The sequence below is a fragment of the Malaclemys terrapin genome, chromosome 11 (assembly GCF_027887155.1).
Source record: "Malaclemys terrapin pileata isolate rMalTer1 chromosome 11, rMalTer1.hap1, whole genome shotgun sequence".
Classification (NCBI taxonomy): Eukaryota; Metazoa; Chordata; order Testudines; family Emydidae; genus Malaclemys; species Malaclemys terrapin.
In genome coordinates, this window is record NC_071515.1 from 49,604,474 (window position 1) to 49,620,635 (window position 16,162).

Below are 16,162 nucleotides of genomic sequence, written 5' to 3' on the forward strand. Positions count from 1 at the left end.
GCTGGGACCATTGGTGGGACTGGTGCCCATAGTTTGCCCTCCTCAAAGAGCATATGTGTACATAAACTGCAAAGGATGCTACTTCATTGTTATACAGGCCCTTGTGCACCACCAAAGTTGACTTATGAATGTCAATGTAGACTGCAGTAGGGAAGTTGACGATGCCATGCCTTTTGGCAAATGGATCTACAAGATTCCTTGATGGGCTGGGACATTATCCCACCAAGTGACATTGTCATAGACTGAATTCCTGTTCTGGGGGACCCCACATACCCCGTTTTGCCTTGGCTTATGAAACAGTACCCTGACTTCAGAGGCCCTGGCAAAGGATTGTTTAATTACATTCTCAGCAAGTATAGAATGGTGGTTGAATGTCCTTTTGGCATATCGAAATCCTGTTGGAGATTTTTACAGACATGTTTGGATGTCAGTGTCAAGTGCTGTCTGCCTTACTGTGGCTTGTTGTGCTCTTCACAATCTTTGTGAACTTAGAGGTGGTCCATTTTCCCTTGAATGGCCCTATGGTAGTGAGGGGCTACTGAATCAGTACACTAAGCCAGAAAGTGCACCTACCACAGCTGGAGCTGGTGCACCAAGGCAACAGAAGTCAGGGATGTGTTGTGCTCCCACATTATGGACTTGCATGGCCTAATGGAAGAGGGGGGATTAGTACCTCTAGGAATGTGCTTTGGGGAAGGGGGGGAATGGGCGGAAATGAAGCTAATTGGTTTGGGGGGGGGGTTGATTGCTATGCAGTATACTTGTGAATTAAATGATGAATTATGAAATGGGGATGATTTACAGTAGAGATTCATCTAAGGAAGTTATTGAAGAGTAGACGTCTGTACCTAATTGTATAGCAGAATAGTGTTTTGCTTACTAATTCCTAATTGTTTCTGATCATGTGTTTACCTGTTAAGAATCAGTGATAGTAATAAACTTTTGATGACAAACTGCTTTATTAATAGACATATTAAAACAGTACAACATTCACCCTTTGCTAGGCAGGCCAGCTGCCATTACCACATCAAAATTCTAGTTACATCAGAACCTTTCTAAAACAAAATAAGTACATGAACAAATGCAAACAGTGGAAACCATGTACATGACAGAAACCCTCTACCATTGTTTGTCCCCTGATCCCACCCCTTGTTTCATTGTTTCCTGCTCACTTGGTGCCAGGGAACGGGGTGGAGGCATACACAGGGAAGGGGGTCAAGTCAGTGGACTGCATGGGGCTAAGTTGCCCTGCCCAGCTGCTCGTGGGGCCTGATTTCAGGGGTCACCTCGCCATGGAGTTTTCCAAGCTGTTTCTAGACTGCATCCAATGGTATGGTGCAGGGGACTCAGGCTGTTGTGTGGGAGAGGCAGCAGGAGCCCATGCTCATGCAGCCATGATTCGCATCAGCTGCTCTGACAGTTCTCTGCTGAGCTCTGTCCTCCTACCTTAGTCACCATTCCTTTTCCAGGAACTGTGAAACCCTGTCTTCGCTGTGTAGCCAGCTGTCCTCTTGCTTCTTGGCAAGGCTGTTCTCTAGCCTTCAGTCTCTCTTTTTGGTACTATACGTGCTTGTTGGCCCACTCCAGGAATTCAACTGTAAGTTCATCGTGGAAATGCTTCCCCTTGGAATGGTCTGTGAAGGCACATTGGGCCAGGCTTGTACTGAAGTGTGAGTGAGCTGTGGCCCATTGAGGTCGAGAGGCCCGGAACAGGACAAGACAGAGGGTTATTATCTCAACTAGCCCAGTGCAGGAGCACAGAAAAAATTCATGGGGAATTTCAAGGACCTAAAATGTTACTTTTTTGAAACTGAAATTCAGTATATTGTGAAAGGTATGCTTCAGTCCACAGAAGCTCCTTGGACACAGCCTGGTTAATCACAGTGAAAGAAATGCAGAGACGATGGTAAGCTTAAAAATTCAAAGCTGTGTGTTGGTTTGTTTTGGGGTTTTTTTTTGGTTTGTTTTCTAAAAATTGCAAAACTATTTGGGCGGGAGGCGGTCAGTGGCTGTGCTACAAAAGCTTTTATTTTTTTATTTTATTTTTTTTAACCGTGTAGGCCTCACACTTTGGAGGACATAAGTTTTTGTGGTGCCCGATTGGCAAAGGAAGATGTTGTTTCAAGCTGTTGGTGGGGAAACCTGCAGTTAATGCAAGAGAAGTATTCAAACGTCTGGGGACTGAACAGCATGTCTGAGTGGAGTGGGCTGGCCAGCTATTGAGGTGGCCCTGGAAGATATGCCCTTCCCCTGCAATATTACTACCTATTTGGAGTTCCTGCTTCAGGAAAAGTGCGCAGCTATCAGCACCCAGGATTGGGTCAGAATTCACAATGCATCCGAAGAAGTGGGCTGTAGTCCACGAAAGCTTATGCTCTAATAAATTTGTTAGTCTCTAAGGTGCCACAAGTACTCCTGTTCTTCAATTCACAAAGGAGTCATCAGGGTGCTGGTGTTCACTTCCAAATGACTTATCCCAGTTATGGCTGCATGCAAGCATGCAGAACTCTACATCTTTCTTCCTCCCTGCCCCCGGCACACTTCTGAACAAAAATTCAATCAGTCTTATTTTGGACAAATTATTGTTGCCTTTTTGTTGCCTATGGATTACCTCTAAGTGAAATGGAATAGATTTGAAAATGGAATATTTTTTTTCTCCTTACAAGCATGGGAATGCAAGGTTATTTTTAAGAAAGAGGAATGCCCCTAGCAAAACTGGTCTTTCCAGTAAAAAAAGGTATTCTTTACTGTTTGCATTTCCTGGCTACTATTTTGTTGGGAGGGGGGGACAAGTTGCTGACATACAATCCGTGGATGCACTCTGCTAGCCTGGGCTTCTCATATTTTTGCAGTGGTTCTTAGAGCAGAAGTCCCTCACATTACTGTATAATAAACAATAAAATGAAATCAGAAACTTACCAGGCTCTGGGACCACTTCTGTCTGTTCTGTGTCTGCTACAGGCTTCAGAGCAGCCTTTACCTGGTGGAGGAGACCCCAAGTATGGACCCAAACTTTCTGCTGCTGCTCCTGTTCCAAAGCCTGCTCTAAGACCAGCAACAGAGTGACTTCATGGTCCTCGCTCTGTGCCTGCTGGTTCCCATCAGTCTTCATGCTGGACTCTGGGACCAGCACCCTATCCCAACTGACCAGGTCATCATGCACCACAGCTGACTCCTTGCTGGATGCGGTGCCTAGCACCTGTTCAAACTCCTCATTAAAATGGGCACTGTGTCAGTGGGTTGCCTGAGGTACTGTTCTGGTCCCTGGCTTTCCGGTTCTCTTGAGCCACTTAATCCATTCCCTGCACTGGCCACCGGTCCAGTAAATTTGCAAATTTGCAAAGCTGCCAACTTCTTCACTATTTGCTGGTATGCATGATCATTCCTGGTACTCTTACTAAAGTTCACAGTTCTGCCGGCCTATCAAAATCTGGCTGTGCTCCTATGACCATGAAGCTGTGAGCTTTACAAAAGGCATGTTCTGTTCAGTCTCCATTGCAAAAATAGAAGGCTTTCTGATGGTGTATTTGCAGGTCGGTGGTCAGAAGTCAGTGGAAGGGCTAAAACTGACTCACTGAGCCGCTGCTGTAAGCCAGGGAGGAGTTGCTTCCATTTTCACTGGGTCAATTGGAGATTCTTGTGATAGAGGACAAAGGAAGTTGGCCCATGGGATTGTGAGACATTTCTGAGGGATTCCCAGGACCAAAGTCAAGCAGGGCTGGCTGTACCCTGCAAAGCAACAGGGCTTAAACCCTGGGTTATGGCTTGATTCTGGCTTGGAGCCTGCGATGCCCTGGAACCCTGTATCTGAGCCTTGGGTTAGCGTGATTTGTGTGGCGAGGGAAGAAGGGTTTAGGCTTGGGCCTAGGCCTGGCTTCTGTTGCAGCATAGATCTGCCTTTAGAGTCTCTGGTAAATGCACGGAGATTATGTTGCTTAGAAGAAAAGCAGAGTTAATACAGACCAACTGTGGCCAGAATGTCACTGGGGATTTTTACAATTAGGTATTGAACATAGTCATTATTTATATCTAATACGAGACTCTTAGATGTGGAAGAAAATGCTAGCAACCTGATCCATGAGCCACTCTTCTGTCTCTGAGTTAAGTGCACTAGGGGAAAACGTGGAGCATCTGTCTTCTTTCCGTCACATCTTTGCTCTCCCTGACCTGGCTTCCCTGGCAAGTTGGACTTCTCTGAGCCATATCACAGATGCGTAGCTGTAGGAGAGTCCCATGAAAAGCCCATCTACCACAGCTAGTCTTAAGTGAAATCTCCAGTAGAGAGAGGTTGGGGCCCATGCTTTGAGGCTCTTGAACAGAGTAGCATGCCTGGAGGGTGAGGCCACTCTTCACTTGATCTCCCACTCCAGCAGCTGGACTAGAATGAGAGGTGGTTTGTGGCCCATTTCCAGTGGTTGTGGCATCTTTGGGTGGGGGTGGGAGTTACTTTTTTTTGGGACTAAAAATTCTAAGTCTTTTAAATATTGCTCTTCAATACGTGCTCCTGCCCCTTTTTGTAAAGCACAGACAATGATATGGACCTCCTTTTTTTTTTTTTTTTTTTTTTTTTTTAAGCGCTTGGAGTTCAGCAGATTAAAAGTGCTATGTAAGAGCTAGGTATTTTATTTCCTCATTGAGGTAAAAAATAAGATTAGGCCTAAAGAGCTGTGGCTTGATGCTGGGGAGTTCTGAGTTTTTTGGTAAACTAATAACTCCTGTATAAAGTAAACAGCATATGCATTATCATAGCTGTCTTACTGTGATGTGACTTGCGTTACCGCAAGTTCCCAGAAAGAGGAAAAATAAACTCAGGATAGCTAGCTCTATAAACTTGTGGAGCTTTTTGTTGGACTGCAATCATAGGAAACATCCCTGGATATATAGGAATGAAGGAAGACCTAAACTCTTCATCTAATCTAAAGTTAAATGAAACTTTCAAATTCTCGTCGTTTCTCTCGGTCTTTGACTTGTGACAAATCCAGTCAGTTCTAGTTTGTCTTGTAAAATGACCATTTGATTGGCTGTTATCATTTGCTGCCCTGTCAAGAGTCCTGTATCCTTCGTGTTGTTAGTTTAACACTTTTCATCCCTGTAGATATTTCAACAACTCCATGACATCTCAAACTTTATAAAAGCATTGATGAGGCTTATTATAACTTGTTGGTTTCTCTGGCCCTGCTTTTGTCTTGTTGAAGAAAATGCACCTGCTCAACAATGCTGGCAACCTCTAGTGGCAAATCTACAAAGATATCAACCCTAGTATGCAGTCATGGATTCATTACAGCTTCCTACTGCACTACTATGGACAGGCAAATGAATATACTAGTGGGTTTTTGTTTTTTCCCTTCTGGAGGGAAAAGCCTTATGTCCTTCCTTGTTCTGTACATTTTGTTTTGGTTTTTGTTTTTTCCCCCCTCATTTTACCCCACTCCTGTGCTGAAGAAAGATCACCACAGAATACTCTTTTTGAACATAGCTTTTTACAAATAATCTGATCTTAATTAGTTCAAGGTCCTGAAGAAAACTAGTTTTTCTGCCATTCTACACTCACTCTGTTACCGTTTTTCATTCCAGCAGCATGTATGAGTTTACTTCCTATATACTCCATCTTTGGGGTGTCACTCCTTTCCTCTTGCTTTTATCTCCAAAGTGAAATGCCACTGTTGGGCATACTTGGAATGGCAATATGCTTGGCCGCAATCTGTGGAAGGAAACGTATTTGAAATTTCGTATTGTTAAAGCTACTGTTCAAAAGTAATTCATTGCTATTACAAAGTTGTAGCTTTAGAACTGAAACACTGCAGATAGAGGAACCAAAGGAAATTAGACTTTCCAGTTACTATTACAATGAATTGCTTTTATATCTGGTGATTTCTGCTATTAATCCAGTGAGACACTTCCTGGGGATTGCAAGGCACCTTTTCATCATAAAGAAGCCTTTTCTGAGCCCACCAGAAGTGGTAAACCACCAGCCATTGGCAGCACAAGGCTTAGCCTGGCTCTGCTTGTCCCGCTGCAGGCTAGTACTAACCACCAAGTGTCTGCCTGCAGTATCCAGTCCCTGATTCACTGGACACATTCAGAATTCCCAGATCCTCTACTCCCAAAGAAACAGTACACCACAGCTTACTAATTACAGCCTAGAACACAGCTCTGCTTAACATGGAGGCACTTAAGGTATGTCTACGCTACAAAATTAGGTCAATTTTATAGAAGTCGATTTTTAGAAATTGACTTTATACAGTTGATTGTGTATGTCCCCCACTAAGTGCATTAAGTCGGCGGAGTGCATCCTCACTACTGTGGCTAGCATCAACTCATGGGGCCGTGCGCTGTGGGAAGCTATCCCATAGTTCCCACAGTCTCCGCTGCCCATTGGAATGATGAGTTAAACTCCCAATACCTGATGGGGCAAAAACATTGTCGCAGGTGGTTTTGGGTACATGTCGTTACTCTCCCCTTCCTCCATGAAAGCAACTACAGACAATCGTTTCACACCTTTTTGCCTGGGTTTTCTGTGCAGACACCATAGCATGGCAAGCATGGAGCCTGCTCAGCTCACTGCTGCTGTTGCGAGCATTGTAAACACCTCGCGCTTTATACTGTAATATGTGCAGAACCTGGCTAAGTGACGGCAGCACGAGGACGATTGTGATGAGGACATGAACACAGATGTTCCTGAAAGCACGGGCTGTGGCAGTTGGGACATCCTGGCGGCAGTGGGGCTGGTTGATACAGTGGAATGCCGATTCTGGGCCTGGCAAACAAGCACAGACGGGTGGGACCGCATAGCGTTGCCGGTATGGGATGATTCCCAGTGGCGGTGAAACTTTCAGATGCATAAGGCCACTTTCCTGGAACTCTGTGAGTTGCTTTCCCCCACCCTGAAGCACAGGAATACCAAGATGAGAGCTGTCCTGACAGTTGAGAAGCGAGTGGCGATAGCACTGTGGAAGTTTGCAATGCCTGACTGCTACCCGTCAGTCGGGAATCAATTTGGAGTGGGAAACCTACTGTGGGGACTGCTGTGATTCAAGTAGCCAATGCAATCACTGACATTCTGCTATCAAGGGTAGTGACTCTGGGAAATGTGTAGGTCATAGTGGATGGCTTTGCTGCAATGGGTTTTCCTAACTGTGGTAGGGATATGTGTTCTGTCTGTTGCCCCATCTTGGCACTGGACCACCTCGCCAACCAGTACATAAACCCCAAGGGGTACTTCTCAATGGTGCTGCAAGCACTGGTGGATCACAAGGGATGTTTCACTGACCTCAACGTGGGATGGCCGAGAGAGGTGCATGACGCTTGCATCTTTAGGAACTCCGGGCTGTTTGAGCAGCTGCAAGAAGGGACTTACTTCCCAGACCAGAAAATTACTGTTGGGGATGTTGAAATGCCAAGTTATCCTTGGAGACCCAGCCTATCCCTTGCTCCCCTGGCTCATGAAGCCATACACCGGCAGCCTGGACAGTAATAAGGAGCAGTTCAACAGTAGGCTGAGCAAGTGCAGAATGGTGGTAGAATGTGCCTTTGGATGTTTAAAAGCTCACTGGCGCTGTTTGACTAGGTTAGACCTCAGCGCAACCAATATTCCCATTGTTATAGCTGCTTGCTGTGTGCTCCATAATATCTGAGAGTAAAGGGGAGATGTTTGTGGCGGGCTGGGAGGTTGAGGCAAATTGCCTGGCTGCCAATTTTGAACAGCCAGACACCAGGGCGATTAGAAGAACACAGGTAGGCGCACTGTGCATCACAGAGGCTTTGAAAAACAGTTTCATGACTGGCCAGGCTACGGTGTGATAGTTGTGTGTGTTTGTTTCTCCTTGATGTAAACCCGCCTCCTTTGTAGTTGTTGTTTGGTTTATTTTATTTTTAAACTTCCTGTAAGCCAATCACCCTCCCCTTCGATCATAGCTGGCAAAGGAAATAAAGTCATTATTGTTTTGAAGCCATGCATTCTTTCTTAACTTTTTTTTTTTTAAAGGGGAAATAACTGATAAGGTGTCCTGGGTGGGGTGGGGGAGGAGGGAAGGACAAGGCTACATTGCTTATTGTAGCCACACTACAAACCAAAACTGTTTGTTTGAATGACAGCCTTCTGTTGCTTGGGCCATCCTCTGGAGTGCAGTGGCTCGGTGCCTGGAGCCCCCCGCCCCCAGCGTTCTTGGGCGTCTGGGTGAAGAGGATATGGAACCTGGGGTGGAGGGCAGGCGGATGTACAGTGGATGCAGCGGCGGTCTGTACTCTTGTTGGCTTTCCTGCAGCTCCACCAGATGCCTGAGCATGTCGGTTTCTCCCCCATTAGCCTCAGCATTGCTTCCTGCCTCTTCTCATTGCACTCACTTAATGTTTTCCTGGACTCTGCCACTGAATGCCTCCATGCATTCAGCTGTGCCCTATCAGTGCGTGAGGACTTCATGAGCTCAGAAAACATGTCATTGCGAGTGCGTTTTTTTTCGCCTTCTAATCTGCGATAACCTGCGATAAGCCAGGGACGGAGATGATAGGGGGAGCATAGAAACATTTGCACCTGTGGGGGGATAAAAAGGGAGAGTAAAATTTAAGATGATACATTTCTGAGAACAAAAGGGAGACTCTTTCACAGTGAATCAAGCAATTCACAGCAGACAGCACATGTGTTTTAGGCACAAGGTCGCATTTTACCTTTTATATTGAGTGCCTGCCAGTATGGTGGCAAATCTCACACGGCTGGGCAACAGAGTTCGGTTTCCAGACAGCCATGGTAAGCCAAAGGGTACGTGGGCTTGGCTTTTAATGCCTTGATAACATGTGGGAATGTTTTCAAACTGCAGCGCCCTCGTTTCCCATAGCAAGCAATGCCGGTTGGGTTTACCATTTAAAAGGAGGGGCTGCGGTTTTCAGGTGGATGTGCAGCACACCTCTGCGTGGCTATTTGGGATGATCCCTTCACCTCTCTTCCTGCCGCGTGGCTGTTCTCAGGGATGATCCCCTTTAGCCAAGCGCAAACAGCCCAGCATGAATGGGGTCCTTTTACTGTTCCCTTACAAATATTCCACTATTTCAACCAGGTGACCATGAATGATCACCTGAGGCTAACACAGAAAGATATAGACCGAATGTTGCTTGAATGCGACCAAAACCCAGAACCATTCGCTGCCTTGCTTTGTGCTGCAATGATTCCAGACTACTTGCTACTGGCTTGGAGTAGTCAAGTGTCCTACCGTGGAGGACGAAATAAGGCAGCCCTCCCCAGAAACCTTCTTTCAGAGTACCTCCAGGAGAGCTTCCAGGAGATGTCCCTGGAGGATTCCCGCTCCATCCCCAGACACGTTAACAGACTTTTCCAGTAGCTGTACTGGCCGCGAATGCATCCCAAGTCTTCAGGGCAAATCAAACATTAAACTCTGTTGCTTTTAAACCCTGTACTGTAGTTACAAATGTGCACTCACCAGAGGGGCCTTCTCGCCTTCAGGGTCAGGGATCCTGCGTTAGGAAGGTATTGGTTCCAGGGTGATGAAAAGGGAGAACGGATTCACTGCTGTGCATTCCCCTCCTCCTCCATGTTGTGTGAGCTTCCCCTCTTGCAGGTGTCCACTGACAGTGGTGGGGTAGTTGTAGGGTGTCCTACCCCCCCTCCAGAATGTCATGCAGCTGATCATCAAAGCCGCATGTATGGGACTCTGACCCAGAGTGACTGCCTCCTTTGTCATTTGGTAGGCTTGCCTGAGCTCCTTGGCTCTTACATGGCACTGCTGTGTGTCCTTGTTGTAGCCTCTGTCCATCGTGCCCTGGGTGATTTTGGCATATATATTAGCATTTCTTCTTTTTGATCGGAGTTCTGTCTGCACAGATTCTTCTCTCTATACAGCAATCAGATCCACTGTCTCCGTTCGCTCCATGCTGGAGCTCGTTTGCAATTCTGGGGGACTGCCTGGTCACCTGTGCTGCTGAGCTTGCCACGCTGACCAAACAGGAAATGAAATTCAAAAGTTCCTGGGGTTTTCCTGTGTACCTGGCTAGTGCATCGGAGTTGAAAGCGCTGTCCAGAGCGGTCACATTGGAGCACTCTGGGATAGCCCCCAGAGCCAGTAATGTCGATTTGCATTCGCACTACCCCATATTCGACCCAGCAAGTTTGATTTTTAGCGCTACTTTTTCTTTTTCATGAAGCAAACCCACTATTCGCGTACCTTCCTAGGTGAAGGAGCCAGTGTACCTACAGCTGTAGTCCAAAAATCCATTTTCATCTATTGGAAACAGGATAACCCCAACCCTGTTTTCCTGCCTAGAGAATTTGCAGTCACTTGATTAGCGCTGTGCTCAGGCAGACATTCAGTAGACACTGATAAACTGGTTTCTTTCAGGCAGAGATGTTTATCAACTTCTAGTGGCTGGCCCCAATTCAGACCTGAAAACATGATTTTTGTGTGAGTGTATACATATATCTTGTGATTATCATGACCGATGTGACACAGGCTTTCTGTGGAGACCTTGCATGACTCTCTGGTGAAATAATATGCCTCAGAGATGGGGGATCCTTTTAACTATTGTGTATCACTGTGCCCTCTGTTGGTTGGCTCCGGAAGGCCACCGGGTGGCAACCATCTCTAGTTTAGCCAGTTTGTCCAAGCCAAACTTAAGAGTTTTTGTAAACTTTGAAATTATAGTAATACATCAGTAAGAGAAGTTTTCCCAGTGGCTGTCATAGCACTGCCTGGTTGCAGAGGTGAATCCAAACTCTCTAGAGATTTTAAAGAGATCTCCCACAGAACCAGAAACATAGGTACCCCACTACTGGAAATACATAATATGAATGTGTTTAAGACAGTGCTTTCCAAAAGAAATATAAAAGAGGGCATTGTGAGCTCTTTGAGGCACATACGATCTCAAAGATAGAAATTGGGTACAACCTACAAAGTAAAGTGGTCAGTTTAGTAATAGCACATTATTTCATGTGAACTAACATAATGAATGTTTTGGGGTGGCTATCGTTAGTTTATCTTAAATATTTAATCTAGCTGTAACCAGCCAGCTGGCATCCTGTAGGCATCTTCATACAAAAAGGTTTCTTTGGGATGAATGTGAATTCAGAGGCTTAGTGGCCTTGTGAAAGGGCTCACCAAGAATGTTCCATGAAATAATAGATTAAAAAAAATAGAAATATCTTTCTATTGGTATAAAGACTTGAATATCCTAATTCTTGTTCCATATGAATAGGTTGTTAATTCACACTAATAACAGGATGTCCCTTGTGAATCATAGAATTTTGCAAGTTTAGCATGTAAGTGAACAAACTAAAATTAATTAGTTTGATAATTGTAGTCTAGTTCTAATTTTTAATACTATGTAATGAACTAATATACTGTGTGCATAAAAATTATAACTTGCACACAAGTCTGAGAACTCACTGCAAGTCGCTGCTAGAATATCTTTAAATGTGGCAAGTCAGAAATTTTGGGGCGCATCATAAAGTGCATGGACTGTAAGTATTGCTGTGTGGGTTTATTTGTATGTTTTCTTTAACATAGTATGCAAGTGTATTGGGATAAGAATGGTTAGGTAATGGAAAAACTTTAACATTGGCTTCTTGCCTCGTACCTTGCCTTAAGTGCTGCATGTAGCTTGTTCTGACTACATTCTGTGCCTCAAGTTGTTTCTGGCTGTGTGGAGGTGCTGTTTATACTTTTTTGTATATTTTAGACGGAGCATCTGAGAGTTCGGAGTGGCTTACCACACTTTTCACTCTTCAGGCCCTGGTCTTTTCTGTAGCTGAGCAGTGTTGGGGATGAATGACCATTGAGCGCTGGGCTGTAACCCTTAAGCTTCCCAAGGGGACAGATCCTGAAGTACTAAGCAACTTCTTGCCTTTTTGTCTTATACTTGGTTTATCTAGAGAGAGGGGCAGAGGGGCCAGGTTTTGGAACTCAAACTAACATTCTGTTGAGATATAAATTTCATAAGCTTATAGAAAACGTTCTGGGTTACTGGAGGATCTTGTCTGAATCTGGGAAATCTCTTTCCATGGGGTGGGTGGGTGTGTGTGTGTGTGTCTGTGTGTGTACACCTTTTTCCTGTATGCCTCTCATGCATCCCCAGTATAAAATGTTACCAGTGAAATTTAGTGCTGACAATATCCACCCTCCTCCACACCACATCATAAGAAACTGCTAGACTTTTGGATTTACCAGAAACTTAAAAATAAGAATTTGGGAGTTCATTCCTCAGCTCCTGGAGTCTGACCTGTTTAGTTTGTGTAGGTCTTCTCAATCAGTGGGCTTGTTGAGGTGTCTATGGTGGTCTGCTCAAGTTGGAATAATGTGGTGCACTGCTCTTCACTTTGCAGTAAGCTCTAGTGGTGTAGTATCAATACTTGGTTTTTGTTTTTGATTTTTTTTGTTTTTGGTCTGAATAAAATTTAAGTTTGAGGCTACAGAAGCAGTAGTGGAGGAGTGTTGGCAGGTCACTATACAATCACCTGGTATATCTCACTAGCCCACCAGTGAATTGGTGGACCTACAAAGTAAGTAACGGTGAGACCTCCCCATAAGAGAGAATTTTGTTTCCTGTAGGCCTAAGTGCCGTAGCTTTTCCATGAGACAAGAGGTGGCTCTTTCATGCAAAATGTATTTCTCAACCATGGAAGTTTGCAGAAAACTCAGACTAGTCTGGTCTTGTCAGCACTGAATAAATCAAGATGATCTGAATCACTTACATAAATGTGACCGGACAGTGTTATAAAGTATAAAGAGGGAATTCCCTTAAATCTACAGAGCAGCTATTTCTTTTATTGCTTGTTAATTGAAATGACTGTTACTACAACCGATGGACTTTCTACTCAGCTTTGTCCTGGCAGGCCACTGTTTGTAAAATAGTGACATCAGAAGTCTGGTGTTTTATGTGTCTGCTCTGGGCAGAAGGAGACTGCAATTAAAGAAATGCTCATGAGGACTGAAACACTACTGATCAGGTGCCTGATTTAAATCACTGCTGATTCAAGTACCTGCTGGTGATGGGTATTCTCCCCAGGAGCATAGGTATACAGTTTCTACTCTCTGCAGTTAGGCAGATCACAACTAAGACGCCGGCAAGTGTGACATGTGAATGTTTTTGGTTCTGGCTGAGTAGAATCCTCACCAAACACTTGAGCAGGTACAAACTAGTTGTTCATAAATGAGCATCTTAATAAATTGGGTCTGTTAACATCTTTAGGTCCCACTTAGTGTGACTAGCACCAATTTCTATTCAAACGACTTCCTTCTTAAACAGAAAGTCAGTGAGTTAGCGTCTACTGAATTAAACAATAGCTATATCTTCTGCATGTAACTGAAATGAAATAAGAGCATATGCTGATGTCCCCTCAATTCTCCCCCTCTGCAGATGAGCTGAATCTAAATATGGTCCACTACGAGTGTGTGTGTGAAGGCATGTCCTGTGGGAATGGAGATCGCTGCCGGGGCCAGCAGTGCTTTGCCTCCCTGAGCATAAATGATGGCACTAAAGTTTACCAGAAAGGCTGCTTCCAAGTCTATGAACAGGGGAAAATGACATGCAAAACACCCCCGTCTCCTGACCAAGCTGTCGAGTGCTGTCAGGGATATTTGTGCAACATGAATATCACAGCACAATTGCCTACTAAAGGTGAAAGGTTAATTTTTAAAATAGCTATTTTATAATCAGTCTCTAGTCGGGCGTTTGCCTGTTAATGTTCTTTTCTCCTAGTGCAAACTAAGGTTTGGGCATAAGGCTTTTGCCACTTAAACCAGAGGGGACTGAGAATGGGTGTGGTTGGGGTCTGCAAGCTGCATGATCAGAGTGTCACTGATTGCTGCTCAATATTGGGGACTAAAGTGCACAAAACAGTAAGTTTTTTGACTCTGGGTTACTGACTTGGATAAAGCTCTCTGAAGCCAGCTGTGATTCTGAATTTCAAAAACTTGAACGGATTTTACCACGGATGGGATTGCCATAAAAGATTTGGTGGTGGTACTGGTGGCGGTGGTCTGTGAATGTAAACTTATATGAAGTAGCTTTGACAGTCCTGTGATCGGTATTTAGTTCAGTTGACTACAAATGAAAATGTCAGCATAATTTTTTTGTCTTTAAACTACTGTCTGTGGGAGTTCTTAACCTCCTTTCTCTTTCCTGTTTTCTTACCAAGGGCAAACCCTCCAGGGAGAAGCTGTGGGTTACAGCATGGAAATGCTAGTCATTGTTATACTGGCTCCGGTGATAGTGCTGATAATATTTTCAGCGTTAGCTGTGCTGATTATTCGAAAAATACAGCAAAACCACATGGAAAGGCTCAATGCTAGGGATGCAGAGTACGGCACAATTGAGGGACTCATTACATCAAACGTTGGCGACAGTACATTGGCAGTAAGTAATCTTTTGTATATGGTAGGAATTGCTTAACCTCTGTCTCAATTTCTTTCTCTGATCAGGTCTACACTAGAAGCTCGTTTTGGTATAGTAATGTCGGGTTATTTTGGGGGGGCTAGACGGGGCAACATTTCTATATCTGCAAAAGTCCTTGTGTGTATGTATACTTTTATACTGGTATAAAAGAGCTTTCGCTGGTATAGCATATTTTGCTCAGTGAACTGTACAAGCACTTTTTTGCTGGTATAATTTGCATCTACGCCAGGAGGGTTCGCTGGTGTAGCAATACCAACCTTTGTAGTGTAGATGTGCTGTGACAGGAGAGTAGCTCAGGTTACCTTACAAGAGTGTTGTACCTTTAAGCTTCACCATGAAAAGGGCAAATATGCCTTTGTGTCCATGATGTATAACTGTCTTGAAAGGTAGGTGGGTGGGGATGTTTTTAATGACTCTACAATCATATTTGTTTAGGAATTTCACATCTTGCCTTCCCTATGTTTGCTGAAGAATTTCTGGATAACTGGAGAATGAGTGTGATTTATTTTTTTTGGTTGGTTGGTTTTTTTTTTTTTTACTCGAGGAGAGGCTGAAATCTGAGTAAATGGGAGGGAGGGGGGACTTTTTGGTAAGCAGGTTAATCGTAATCCTACTTTACTTTTTGTATTTATTTTTGTCAACGTTTACTCGGTCTCCTCTTAAACAAAAAATGCCTTACTTGGAAAGTTCTTTCCGTTTGAATATTTAAACGACACCAACACCATGAAGCCTGAGAGAGTACCCGCAACTGGGAAGACAAAATTTGATATACCTGAAACTTCTGAAAATAAATACAAAGAAGAAAAATCATCACTTTTTCTGAGTTTTTTATAAAAAAATCTTCGCCCTTTTACGTGTGTCACAAGGAAGCAAGCAAACTAACTTTTTCCTCAGTGTTGCCATTACAACTTTAAAACCTTCAAGAGCAATAGAAAGGTTTAAAGAGTGACTTGAGAGCAGAAACGTCGACCAGGGTATTAAGATTAATATGTACTTCGATCTAGTATTTCCTTTGTGTTTTGGGACACCTACTCTGTTTGGCTTTTCTCCCCTGGATTGGCAGAAGATGGGCACTTGGCTTTTGCAGGTGGGGAGAAATAGGTTGGTGGTTGTATGCTTTTTTTTTTTTTTAAAAGGTGCCCCCATCACCAAGTAACGGAGCATTGCTGACTGCTTCAAGAATTTCTGCCCACTTCTCTTTACCTGAAAGTTGGTGAATGCCATGCAGGCCTAGTTGTGAGGACTTGTTAAAGTAAAGATGCTTGGGAACAGTCAAGTGTGGAAATCCCTACTCGGGGAGCTGTGAAGTGATGCCTGCATTTAAACAAATCAGAGATTATAAAGTGAGATGCTTCTAAAAATCTGTTTTTGTGAATTGGTGCTGAGTTGATGGATTCAGAAACCTGACCCTCGGGATAGTTGTTTTATCATTTTCCTAGGTTTATGAGGTGACCACCAAGTGGCACCATTGTCAAGAGGATACCTTGATTAGGAGGAGGAGCCGGTTAGAACCCGAAGAGCCAGTCCTGCCTCTTTTTACTGTCAGGCATCCCTGCCTTGTCTCTCCCTGCAGCACAGAAACCAAGTTAGGAGTAGGTAGCAAAAATCTGGAGGGCATCCTAGTGCAGAAGAGAATCTGGTCTATATCTCAGAATCTGGTCTATATCCCCACCACCAGGGTCATCTAGTGCCCCCTTGAAACTGTTCAAGTAAGGGCAGGTCAAATCAGCCAGCAAACAAGAATACATCAAAGCTTCCTTTTTAA

At 44.2% G+C, this 16,162-nt stretch overlaps 1 protein-coding gene across 3 annotated transcripts in view; it reads left to right on the forward strand.

The window, feature by feature from the left end:
* Positions 1–16,162, forward strand: part of ACVR1 (activin A receptor type 1) — a 97,092-nt gene that overhangs the window by 49,315 nt on the left and 31,615 nt on the right. For all 3 annotated transcript variants that reach the window (XM_054044183.1, XM_054044182.1, XM_054044184.1), the window contains exons 3-4: positions 13,360–13,620; positions 14,141–14,358. In XM_054044183.1, coding sequence (XP_053900158.1) covers positions 13,360–13,620; positions 14,141–14,358 — 479 coding nt within the window. The remainder of the gene's footprint in view (positions 1–13,359; positions 13,621–14,140; positions 14,359–16,162) is intronic.